The sequence below is a fragment of the Alosa alosa genome, chromosome 9 (assembly GCF_017589495.1).
Source record: "Alosa alosa isolate M-15738 ecotype Scorff River chromosome 9, AALO_Geno_1.1, whole genome shotgun sequence".
Lineage (NCBI taxonomy): Eukaryota > Metazoa > Chordata > Actinopteri > Clupeiformes > Clupeidae > Alosa > Alosa alosa.
Genome location: NC_063197.1, coordinates 9,207,167 through 9,220,496, shown reverse-complemented (window position 1 = coordinate 9,220,496; position 13,330 = coordinate 9,207,167). Strand labels below are relative to the sequence as shown.

Genomic DNA, 13,330 nt, shown 5'->3' with positions numbered 1-13,330 from the left:
ATGCTGTAATGTATGTTGTGTGTGATGTCTTTCAGCTACTGAGAACTTGAATTTCCCCTTAAAATAATAATAAAGTATAAAAAGTATTAAAAGACAATAAAGTATCTATCTATCTGTCAAGGCAAGGGAAACAAATTATTGAAGATTTCAAGACTCACCACTCCCATTACACAAAGGCAAAGACCACTTTTTATATTTTTGTCCATTTTCCAAATCACAGTGAGTGCAGCCTATCAAAATGCCTGTTCAAGATCAACTTAATGGAAATTGAGAGAGAAACCGAAATTGAGAGAGAAATTATCATTCTTATGTAGCATGCTGGTGCATTGCCATTGTAAACATTCTCTTAAGAAGATTAAAAATCAGTATACTGTAAAGCTCTTTATTGGCTAAATTTTAGTGCCCCCTGTCCCTTGGTGCTCTACGCACAGTGCGTGATGCGCGTGGTGGTAGCGGCGGCACTGAGTGTGTGTGTGTGTGTGTGTGTGTGTGTGTGTGTGTGTGTGTGTTTATACTCACCACAGATATGGCCAGTAGAAGCAGGGCACAAACTTTTGAAATGCTCATCCTCACTAGGTCTTCGCTAGGTGTCCTGATGCACACACACTCATACACATACATACACCAAAACACACTCTTGCCCACCCTGTTTCTTCAGTCTTCACACTCTGTCACTACTTGAGACCTTGTCGCGTGTGACTCAGAGTTGCCTGTGCTGCTCCTCCCACTTCATTATGGGTATTGGGTTTGGCAGACGCTTGTCCAAAGTGACTTACAAGTAAAACAATACAATAGTTAAATTAACAGTGAACAGTGTTTCAGAAAGTTGCTAAGACTACATTAAGAATAGCAATAATAAACAATAATGTCAATGCAATCAATAGCTTAATGAAAATAAACAAATACTATAATATACTATAATATACAAACTCATTTCACCAACAAGGAACCACTGAGGAAAAGAGTCTTGAATTTCACCTAGCGTTAATGGCTGGTCGACACAACAATACTTTCCTGCGATCTTTCAGTGCCTACTTTCCTGTCCACATCAATCACTCTTTTCCTTGGTGTCATTTTTCAGAAATACATAGCCTAAGACCTATAAATCAGGTTCTGATGACTGCATACATCAATGCTTCAAGAGTGTATTTATTTGGTTGGTAAGTAATGATGCAAAAATGGGCTAATAATTCTTTGGGTCCAACAGCTTTCAGAGCCGCTTGTTTTTCTCCATAGACAGAAAAATAAATGTTTTCTTTTCCGATTTTGTTTTACCCTTACTAAAACAGAGGTGATGGTGACAAGATTTACAAGTTTTTAAAACTGGCTGGCTGTGCTAGTAAAAGTTTTTGATGAAAAAGCTGTTGGGTCCGTCACCTGCCAATTGGAAGATACTGTGCAGACAGTAAGAGCTCCCACCTCAATACACACATACTGTAGGCATAGACCAACCAAACGTCATACCACCCGCCTTACATGTATCAGAATAATTGCCTTTTTATAAGCAGCCAACATATAGGCCTACCTACATGAACTTACACGTATCCAACATGTGCCCAGAATTGGTGCAACATGTAGCCTAGGTCTACTTATTCAGTTGGAACATGATGGATACCCCCCCAAAAACTGTAGCCTACAATGTTGAAACTTCATTAAATTAACATTTATTAGCCTATTTGTGTCATTATTAGTGACAAGCTATTGCTATTTTTGCTTAAAACTAGTATGTGTAATAACCATCTGCAAAACAGGACTATAACCAATTGTCTGCGAGATATCAGAAATGCCATAGCTGGCCTTACCACATTTTCTCTTTTTTACATCAATATGTTATGGAAGCATATGAGCCCACTTCAAATCATCTCCAAATATGTGATTATGTATCCTAGGCTAAGTTTAACAATGTCTTCTGGACAAATGTATCCCTCAGACTGCAATTTAAATACATTAAATACATATAAATACATTTTATAGGCTGACACCAGACATAATTTCACTGCATTTCTTACTTCCAGTAACTATATGCATGTGACAATAAACTTCCTTGTATCCTTGTAAATAGATTTTGCTGTGCCGTAGCCTACTGTAAAAGTAGGCCTACAGCCATTTCTTAGAGTGGCTTGAGATTAACATAGCCTAAATACTGTAATGTTGCCACTAATAAAGATACGTTTATTAAGTAGGCTAACAAATGAAAAGTGTTTTGAGCTGAAATGGCATGAAGGCTAGACTATTTTTTGTGGACCGCCTGGACCTTTGAGCAAAACATCAGCAGATGGAGAAGCCCTCAGTGTCTAGCAATGGAGAGTGCTCGGGGGAACCTGCTTATCCAACTGTGGGTCGCCAGTCGAACTGAATTCGCATTTATTTCAATTTGGCTATAGGCTACGATTGAAGTTCCTATGGTTCACAACTACTCGCAATATGCTATCGACACTAGTTTGTAGCCCTATTGGTCATGTTAAGCGTTACTTGAAATGTGAAACTAAAATCTAAGATAGTAGAAAATTATGTTTAAAGACAAACAAACAGACAAAATGCACCAAAAATAAAATCTCCGGAGAGGTAGACTACACATTTGTGTTGCATGATAAAGCAATGAACGTGCTGGTAGGCGTTTGACATGACATTTGATGGATCCACCGGTTGGTAGGAAGGGAGGTTTTTGGCATCATTCTGACACGCTTTGCTCTTGTTTCTGTGCATGTGAAACAGCAGCAGATTCCACCCGCTGTCTCGCTGTCAAGAACCTGTCAAGAACCACAGGAATACATGAACAGTGTTTGTAAGGCTATGTCTTTAGGCTACGAAACCAAACTTGTGTGCACGCACAGAGGTGAACGCGGTTAAAAGTGCTGTACCCACATAGCAGTGGCGGAACAAGTCAGAGCGGGGGCGGGGCACATGACCGGGCCCTTTATTAAACTCATCATAACATAATTTTACAACATAGGCTACACATGCCCACAACAGCGGGTCTTATAAGCGTCAGCGCCACGGAGAGCAACTATGTCATTTTGAAGTCCATCGAACGTACATGAAGTGTAACCAAGAGAACAACAACAAAAACATTAGGCTACGTGACCCCTAATAATAAAACAACAATAATACGCAGCACTATTTGAAGGGCATACAGTACGACGAGCCTTGGCCCGCGAACTTCGTCCCACGATGCTCTGTGTATGTCCATTTTCTTTGCTCTCTCATTCTCTATGGTGGTTTTTAATGATCTTTAACTTGGAGAATGAGCGCTCAGAGGTTGCAACAGTGACAGGAAGAGTCAAAAATAAAATTAGGGCGGTGCAAATCACTGAATGCAGAAGTTACTGCTGGGTGGTTGCATTGGCGGAGCGAGGGGGTGGTTTCGGCTCAAGCCCCGAATCTCTTTTCAAAAGCCCCGGATCTTTTTTTGTATGTGTTTTCAATTTCCATAGATTCTAATTTCTAATTTAACTTCCCCTCGGTTTCTCTGTAAATGTTACAAAATGTAGCCTACTATTACTGAGCAAATATATCCCTTAGGCTACTTTCAAAGCCCAATATTGACAGATAATCTGATTTTCCACACGATGAGTTTAGGCAATGCCAGATCCGAGATGCGGTTTACGTCATAAACCTGGCAGGAAAGTTCAGAGCAGCGCAGCCAGTTTAAACAGCAAGCCGGTAAGAAAAACTATTGTCAAGACATTATGCAATTAGGCTACTGTACCCCGGAATACAAAAATAAACTTCAGAAAGACAGAAAGTTTGTTGTACTGTATTCTGTAGTCTCAATGACCGAATCAGTAGATATACCTGTTGTCAGTTGAGTTCGTTCAATTTATTGTAGGCTAGTAGTACACTCAGAAAAAAAAGGTTCAATTTGGCACCAAAAAGGGTTCTTCAGTGTGATGCCATAGAGGAACCTTTTTGTGAAGCTTGAAGAACCCTTTTTTAATGGTTCTTTTAAGAACCATTTTATAGAAAGGTTCTTTAATGAACCTCTAAATGTGCTTTGAAGAACCATCATTACTTTGGTGAAAATGGTTTTTCAAGGCCTTATTTTGGGTTCCACAAAGAACCTTTTAGACAAAGGGTTCTGGAAAGAACCTTTTTGAAAACGGTTCTTTGAAGACTAGGGGTGTGACTTTTGAAACCGACGTCTCGAATCAGTGTCGAGGCTTCGAAGCACAAGTGTTTCGAAACACTGCTTCGAAACGTGGTTCAAAACAGCCATGTCATGTGACCACTGCTTCAAACATCGCTCAAAAATCCCGTGTCATGTGACCAAAGTTAAGTGAACCTTCGGTGCATTTCACCGTGTCGGCGGCGTGCCAGCGTTCAATTAACAGTGTAGCTTTCTCTTAAGCAATAACCATGATGGTGTAGTGGTAGTGAGGGTGTTTTTTGCACGGTAGCCCAGGCTGCTCAAATGTGGTTCGATCCCCGTTTGATTTGTAAGGTATTGTTTCAGATCGTATCTGTTTATGTTTTCTTACTTCACCATTAATCATACAATTTCAACTAAACTCTCAGAATGGTCAAAAATCGAGAGGTTTTATGAGAAGAAAGTGATTTAGAGAACACATAGTGGCAACAATAAGACTCCCTTTATTGTGACTTCATGTGGTCTCCCATCCAGTAATTGACCAAGGGCATGCTGCTTAGCTTTTGACAAAGACTGAACACAGGTAACACAGCAAGCCACGAACTTTAAAGACTGCATCTCTAATACGAAGCATGACAGATTTGTTTCACTCTAAACAGCTCTGAGGTGTCAGAATTGTTTCAAAGCTTCGGAACAATTCGGCACAATTGCTTCGAACGTTTCAGTGTTTCATAAAGCCTCGCTTTGCCCATCCCTATTGAAGACCCATATAGATCTTTGAAGAACCTTATGATATGGTTCTTCAAGGCACCTTTCAGGGTTCCGTGAATAACCTTTCAGAAAAAGGGTTCTTTGAAGAACTTTTCATTAAAAGGTTCTTTATAGACCCTTATGGTTCTCTATAGAACCTTATTTTAAAGATTCTTCACTCATGACTGGTTCTTTAATGTATTATTGGTTCTTTGAATGGTTCTTTGAAAAGTGATTTTAAGCACAACAATAAAAACAAAGAAAATACCATTTTAACTTTTTAATTAATACTTGTAGAAAAGCAATGAGCATGCTTTACAAACTTAACAATAAAGACATAGCATTTGAACAAAAACATATTTTACAGGCCTGAGACGGTGCAGCAACAACCTTATCTGATTTGACACGGAATGACCCAGGGGGTAAAGAGTTCAGTGTGTGTAAGTGCAGTATGGCAAGTCCATGTACAGTAATGTAGTTTAAAGAGTTATGTGTGCTCAGGATGTGAATGGCTTGAGGAAAGAAACTCCTTCTCGGTCTTTCTGTTTTAGACATTTGGGAACAGACGTCAGACGTCTGCTTTACCTCAATGGTTTAAACAGTCCATGGTCAGGGTGTGAAATGTCCTTTAAAATATTTTGGGCCTCTGTCCATCCTCTTCTGGTATAGATGTCCTGCAGGGTAGGGTGAATCTGATGGTGTCTGTAAAAGAGAAAGAAATCATATACAGTATTACAATTGGCCCCGTCCATGAATATAATTAATACAAACAACTCAAACTGCTCATCTTGTATGACAAATAAAAGCAAACCCATACTAGCAAGTCAAATGCAATAGTTAGAAGTAACACAGATGTGTACTATATACACTATAATTATACAGTTTGGAATCACTTAGAAATGTCCGGTGCTTTTCTTTTGATAAAGAGGAAAGAGGACATTTCAAAGTGACCCTACACTTTTGAGCAGTAGTATATCTGCGTGATATCATACCTAAACGCAACACTGTCTGCAGCAGCTCCTGCCTTCGTGCGTACACCACCTTTCTGATGCCTAACATATGTAGCAGGTAGACCTTCTCTGCTTGCTATTTCCCCATAGCACCTGCAAGTACTAATGAAGGGGGCGGGGCATAGGCATTTAATCAATCTGGCACCAGTGGAGTGCTACTTAAGAGGGGCAGTAGCCAGTAGTAATGTAGACTCCACTGGTGTAACCCCTGTCAGGTATGCTGTCGCCCCATAAACATTTGTGGTTTTATGTTATGTATATTGTGGTGTTTTCATTGTTTAATATTCTGTGTTCTGTTCTTTTAGGCAGCACAGTCATGCTGATGGGGAACATGGGTCGTGCTGCTGTCTTGTCTTGGTTTTGCTTTGGTTATTTTATGTTTGGTTTTTGTGTTGCCTGTCTTGTCCTTCTGTTTAACTTTTATGTTTTTAGTAGGGAGGTGGCTCTGAGGGGGGGCTAGTCTAAGCATACGTGTGGTGTGGTTTTGTGTATTGCTTATCGCTTTGCGGTGTGCCTTTGCTGTGTAACAGGTGAGCTTTTCTTTATGCTTGCATGTAAAATATTTGTGTGGACGTCCATAACTGCCACCCTCAGATCTCCACTTCCCAACCTTTTGTCTTAATAAATATTGTTTTTCTGGAATTCATGTCTCCACCGTGTAGTTACGAACCTGAAAGCGGTACAAGCTCTTAAAGATTCCCTGACGCATTAGGCTTTAGGGTGGCGTAGTCAGGCTACTGTGATTGGCCCCTTGGCCCTTCCTATGTATCACCTTGTTACACATAGATAATCTCCCATCTGACCTGCAATAGCAGCCTTTGGCTCCACACTGAGACTGTTGGATGGCACCAAAAAAAAATAAAACAGCAATTGCCATACATCTTGTCATTGTTGAGTGTGATAAAAAAAAAAAAATGAGCATTAAAAAATAAGTAAGGTAAGTCAATCAGGTGTACAAACAAATATTATAATTACATTGTGAAGGCACCCTTGCCACCATCATCTACTGTATGCTAATTCCTGATATCAGTTTATTTGTGAGGGCTCTGTTAATAAAAGATTGAATTTATACATTTGAAATAATGATTGATTAGTTTGGCAGATATTCACAACACTGCTCACATTGCCACCAACACAATGGTAAACATGGCTATATTGCAAAATCAAGACTATTTTCAGTAGCTGCAATAATCATGATTAATTTCTGTATTAATGCATTACATTGCACATATGTCAAACAAATTAGAGCATTCATAACAGTCATACCCTCACCATGATACAAATAAATACATTCAAAACACAAACACTTACGCCACGTTGAGAGCACCAGCCATGGCTTCTAGACGTCATCAATTAGCAGGTAGTGCAATCAGGACAGACTGACTTTGCCCCGGATGGTTGATGGAGCCCACTACACAATCATATCAACAGACACATAAAAAGAGGGGATAAACTAGTCACAGTTACAGACACAAATATATGCACACATATCATAATGCTATATGTGATTCTACTTGTGCATTTTCTATAGGTGTATGTGTGCAGGGTCGGTCCTACGCTTTTCTTGGCAGGGGAGCAACATCAAGCACACGCATTTTGAACAGAGGGAGACTTAGATTAATAACTTGCAAAACACACAGAACATAAAAAGACCATCACTGAAGCACTACTACACTCATATGCATCTTAAATAAACACATAGTTCATCGCAAATCAGGTACATCAAACAAGGAGCAAATAAGGGCTATGAAATAAATAACATGTAGCCATAGCCAAACACTATACTGCCCTTCACAACCTTCACAAGTGCATCATACCCCAATTCCCCAAATGCATAATTGCCCTCTTTCACATCCATTATATGACAAGTCTGTTAATGACAATGGCTATACTAAACTGCAGTTCCTTAAATCAGGGTGCAGGATAACTTACATATCTATTACTACATTCATTTGTTTTACTGGTCTTCTTTCCATTTATATCAACACTACATGCATATTAAATGTAAATAATGTTATCTACCTAGCTAGCAGCTAGGCCACTAACAACTCTCATCTGCAGGGATGCAAACAGAGGTATGGTGAAAAAGGAGTGAGATTATTGAAGCCCACGCCCCCACAGGAAATATCATATAATTACATTTTGCCACCACCTCTGCAGGGGCGGACTCAGAGGGGTGGCTCCAGGTGGCACAGGCCACCCTTGAGATTCGATTGGCCACCCCCAAATCTTAGTCTACAATTGGCCATTAACATGGTCTAAGGCAGGACCTTTCTTGATGCACTTGCAGCAGTTTGAAGTATCAGACGTCAGAAATGTAAGTGGCAAACACGCTTGCCTTTATTGGCCTACAGACTACTGCTTGTGCTAACACGCAAAGATATCTATTTACCTATTGCATCTGCCAGTGCCTATTTATCTAATCACACACTTAAGTCGCCGACATTTGATAGGTCATTAAGTGTTTACTGTAGGCTAGGCCTATACTTTTGTAAAAGTGTTTAATGGTAATAATGTCCTAATGTAATGTTAAGAAAACTTTTCATTTATGGTTCATCAAGCTTAGGCCTACTCATTAAACACTCGTCGCATCTAGGCTACAGGTAGCGATATTCTGATGACATGTATGACCATTCAACCAGTCAAGCATTTGTTGTAAAATATTGAAATTATTGGAAGTTTACATAGCTTAGGCTAAACTGTATGCTTATTTCGTCCCCAATACCTGTTTTATTGGTTTTGTGGTTGCCCTGCAACAAGTTACCCCACGTGAAAATGTAATTAATAATTTGCCCACACTTGTTGTGATCATAATATTGAGATTTAGGAAGATGAAATTGCTCACATACACAATACACTCCTTCATACCACCCTCAAGTTTCTTGAGAACTTAAAGAAAATCTTATTTAAAGAAAATAAACAAATAGACAAAAAGGCAGGTCAAATTATTTTAACAGCTACAAAAATAGATGCACATAGATATAAGTTATTGTGGGGGGAAAATGTATTGGATGAGTATATTTGTATATCTTCATTTAATAGAATAGAATAAAATGGATTATATTTTTTAATGTCCCCATGATGGAATTTGTTTTAGCACAGCATAGCCCAGGGACAGACAACTTAGATAATTAACCTTTAATATGTTTGTATTATTTTATTCAAATACAAAGACATTTTATGTGAGAGTAAGATATTTGTGGGGGTTTTTTCTTTCAATTTATGAGTATGGCGTTTGTGTCTGGTTTCCCTAATGTATTTGTGCTAATTTCACATCTTGAGCCCGTTTCTGTTTATCTGGTTGTTTTGCCTCATGCCACCCTTGAATTAATCAGTGCCTCACCAGTGCCACCCTTGTTAAAAATCGCCACTGCACCTCTGCCATCCAGGGCTCACCCTATTCACACAAAAATGTTCTTTATATAAAAATACACTGTCCCAGTTCCTTCCCTTATTCTGTCTGCTGGGGCCTGACTTTGGCTGGTAGCTGGCTTGTCTTGACAGAGGAGCTGGGCCACACTGGGTAGATATGATGGTAGCCACTCTCTCTGTGTGTATAGCACTCTGGAAGTGATTCAACAGAGCATGCACTCCCTTGTTAGCATAATTAATCTCTTTCATGCAGAAAAGTACATTTGGCATGTCCCTTTTTTTTCAATTTTTTTGATAAAAGTCTGACATTTTGAATTCCGTTTCAACCTGTAACCAAGACCAGTTCCAATTTGTTTTACAACCCTCATCCACTTTCTTAACTGTTAGTGCCTCACTCTCATCAAATTCTCTCATTCTGTAAATGAAAAGTTGCATATTAGCCATAGTGTTACCCTAGACCTGACAGTATCATAACAGAGTGCAAAATAGTTCACTTCACTTTGCCCCCTTTCTCAATGCGCCCCAAAATAACGTTATTCTGCACGAAAATGTACAGTTAAAATGTATCAACAGTAGTGCGGTCTGTCTGTTAGGATAAGCCCACACATCAGTTTCTCGCCCTTATGTGGTAGGTGTCATTGAAAATAAGTCAGTTCGTCACTTGTCAATTCGGCTTGCATTTACGAAAAAGCCTAGACCAGCGGCTCATTAGGCTACTAGACGTCAACAAGCTGCTAGCCTAAACAAGTACTGTCCGTTAGGCCATCCTTAAAAATATTTTCGTTTGCCGTAACCCGACCGACCCTGTCAATTTAGAACCGACCCAAATATTTATTTTTTTCCCCCTTTTAGTCCGACCGACTTGCCGGTTGTAAACTTGCGTTAATACCGACCGATTGTTTTTTTTTACTCTAAACAACCAATACAAATGCAATAAAATAATATTTCTTTTAGTAGGCCCAAGTATTGTGAATATAAATTGCCTACATGCAAACGTGGCTCACTTTGCGTGGCTCACTTGGCGTCATCTCTACACCATTGGTTTTACGCATGTCACACTATGGCCTACGCTTCGTTTCATTCACACAAACTGATAACGCTTTTACTTGGCACGAAGTTCTGGAAGAACTGTGGCCAGATCTTTTCTCATCCCTTCTCCCCCTAGTCTAGCGGTGACCGTGTCGGAGTATTGAAATTGGTTGTGGTCTATTCAGCATTTCTCGAAATATGGGTCCGCAACATGGAGACTGCTGGTTCGCGGAGTCGTGGAGTGAAATTAGGCCCGATGCTTCATCTGATAATTTGCTGCGCAGGTGATCAAGAAACCGAAAAAAAGAAAACAAACGTTTCTGCTATCGATGTCATTAAACATGGAGCCCTACAATTAAGTGGTGGTATGAGCATTCATTCAATGCGCGTCTGCGCGAGAGAAACTGAAACTAATCGATAACGTTGGAATCAAAGCTCTGCTTCAACCTGTTGGAAGGCTATTTATTTATTTAACGAAACTTAATAGAACGACGTTGTTTTTTGGAACTTCCTTAGAAACAGAGCAAAGACTGTATAATATACTGTATAGCATTGAGTATTGTATAGTCAAATTTCAATATAACGTGGCCAAGAGCTATTGTAGCCTTCTTTCTGGGTACATGTAGATGAGCCCTATGACCCAAAAGTCTGCCATGACCGGGCCTCAGGTCAAAGAAGTTTGAGAAAGGCTGGACTATATAACCTGCATCAGAATGATGTTTGCAATGGTGCGCCTGAAGGCACGGGTTGAAGACCCAGTCAGTTACATCACGATATGCACATTTGTGTAAATTCATTCCTACGTAATCACCATGACCAAAATTGAACTTTTTTTTTTACTTTGAATCTTGAAAAAAAAATATTGACCTACCTACCGACCCATTTTTATTTTTTTTTGGCTGTTACTGCAAACAAAAATATTTTTAAGGATGGCCTTACCATTAGGCTACACGTTGGAAAGAGGGTAGAGTTGGATATAACGTTAGGCTGCTACTAAAATATTACAGGACAAAATACTGCTAGTCTGTCCGGAACTGAACTAAACTGACTGACGCAACAAACAAGATTAAAAAACTATTTTTGCTAGTCATGTAAAATGTAGCGCTAGTGTGCTACTTAAGCAATATAGCACAAGTGAGAGTGGGGTTGGTTGGTCATGGATATTCCCACGAGTGTTGTTCGGACGTAGCCACGAGGCCGGAGGCCGAGTGGCGCAGGCAACAACAGGTAAATTATTATACAACAATTCTACAACAAACTAAATAATCTGAAAACACCCCATTATTGTTTAAAAATGTTAATTTCGACATCGTTCTTACGCATCAAAAATAGTTCCCTTTTCAATAGACAGCATCTTGGTTGCTAGGTAACCAACATTCCAGATCCCTCGTTACGGGTCTTGGTGGTTTACATGTCTTCTTGAAAGAAAATTTTGAAAGTCGGGCTGAAATCACATTCATATCTAGGTTTGCTGAATGCATGTTACAAGGACAATGGGCCATGTCATGTAAGGGACATGGAACTGCAAAAAAACGGAAACATTGTAGAACCACTCAACTTTACTAATTTATGGTGAATAAATGTTATATTACTGTGCACAGCCTGATGTGACGATGCTAGCACGTTAGCAGCGGTTAGCTAATTATGCTAACGTTAGTCTCCTCCAAGTGACAATCATATTATACACAATGCTGCCAATGCTAAGAACAATTAGCATCCTCGTTTATCTTACTTACATTGAGTTGACTGTGTGGCTTAATCCACAGATGTGGTGAAGCACTGTTTCGTTATGGTTTGCTAAGGAGTAACCCATTGCTTGAAATAGTGGAGAGCTGGGATGAGAAAATTGTGTCAAATCTTCGCATTTTATTGCGGAGTGATTTATTATTAGCTGTGCAAGGTCTGAGTTGAAATGTCCAGGGATATTCCAACTCATGGAACGTCTCTCGGCCAATCAGAAACAAATAAATAGTTCCATAGAACCCAATTGTTGTATAACTAGCACTAACCTGGCATGGTTATTGTAAAGACTGTAATGACACATTAGGACAACCTAAACATTACACAATGCAAATGGTAGAAATTATGTGATTAGAAGACATCAAATATGGTTAACCTTACCTTTCTTGCAAAAAAGACCAGGCGCGACACAAAATTACTGGATCCCGGACTGATAGGCTAGCTAACGTTGTAACGTGACTAAAACCGGGCCGAAAAAAAGGCCTTCAATCACGCCAGCTTACTTTTGTGTGTGCGTGTGAATGTATGTGCGTGGGTGCGTGTATGCAAAGAAAAGAGACGAAAGTTCGGCAATTTCTTATCAGTTCGTAATCAGTGTATTGAGCAAGGAAAAAGCAGAAAGGTTCTGTTGGTAATTTCAAGTTTCCTTCAAACAAAAAGCTTCAACCAGAAAGAATAAAGGGCGCAGCCAGAGCCCACAGCACACATCTCCACCAACGGTGAATGCAACAGAAATAAAATAAACAATGTTAATTTAGAGCCTTGCACTAAATGTTCGTTAATATTGGTAATACCCAACACTTCAGCAACAGAAAACAGAATAAGTTTCAGTCAAAAGTCGACGAAACAAGGAAAAGGAAATTTCACTGCATTCATGTGTCAACCAGCAAGCGCGCAGCAGCGCATAGACTTTTACGCTTTCAAAGTCAGTCACAAATACGAAGAAATGGTGAAAGGGGAAAATTGAGAAAAAGGAAAAAGGTTTAGAAACGGAAAATAGAGTTGTGGTTGGCCGGGGGGAGGAAGTTAGGGATTTGGAGGTGGTTGCGTTTTAGGTGAAACAGGGAGACCGGGTTTTCAATGAACATTTCATTGAACAGGCATTTTTGGTCATGACAAGGGCAAACTTTCAAACCCGCCAGTTCCTGCGCTGTCTGTTCCTCTCTGGAAGCGATAGATTCCATACAGCTCCGTCAAAACAACGTTGGACTCCTCTTTTGAGAAGTGTCAGGCAACGCGGTCCGGGTAAATCCGTTAGGGGATCTTCAGACGTGAAGACGGGGCTATTTTTAAGACGTGCAATCACTCCAAAAACTTTTAAATAACGAAAACATCTCCCGTG

At 39.8% G+C, this 13,330-nt stretch overlaps 1 protein-coding gene and 1 long non-coding RNA gene across 3 annotated transcripts in view; both read right to left on the bottom strand.

Annotated features, from left to right (window-relative positions):
- LOC125300240 (desmoglein-2-like) overlaps positions 1-581 on the bottom strand; it is a 68,006-nt gene extending 67,425 nt beyond the window's left edge. The window contains exon 1 of the mRNA XM_048251976.1: positions 520-581. Within this exon, the coding sequence (XP_048107933.1) occupies positions 520-567 (48 nt within the window). The 5' untranslated portion in view covers positions 568-581. The remainder of the gene's footprint in view (positions 1-519) is intronic.
- Positions 582-5,114: 4,533 nt separating this feature from the next.
- LOC125300360 lies at positions 5,115-13,109 on the bottom strand. Of its 2 annotated transcripts, none has more exons than XR_007194536.1 (3): positions 12,370-13,109; positions 7,159-7,258; positions 5,115-5,539 (listed from the first exon to the last, which is right to left on the bottom strand). It is a non-coding gene; the product is annotated as an uncharacterized LOC125300360 (long non-coding RNA). The 2 variants fall into 2 exon arrangements; XR_007194537.1 differs by lacking the exon at positions 12,370-13,109 and adding an exon at positions 11,985-12,020.
- Between the last annotated feature and the right edge of the window lie 221 nt (positions 13,110-13,330).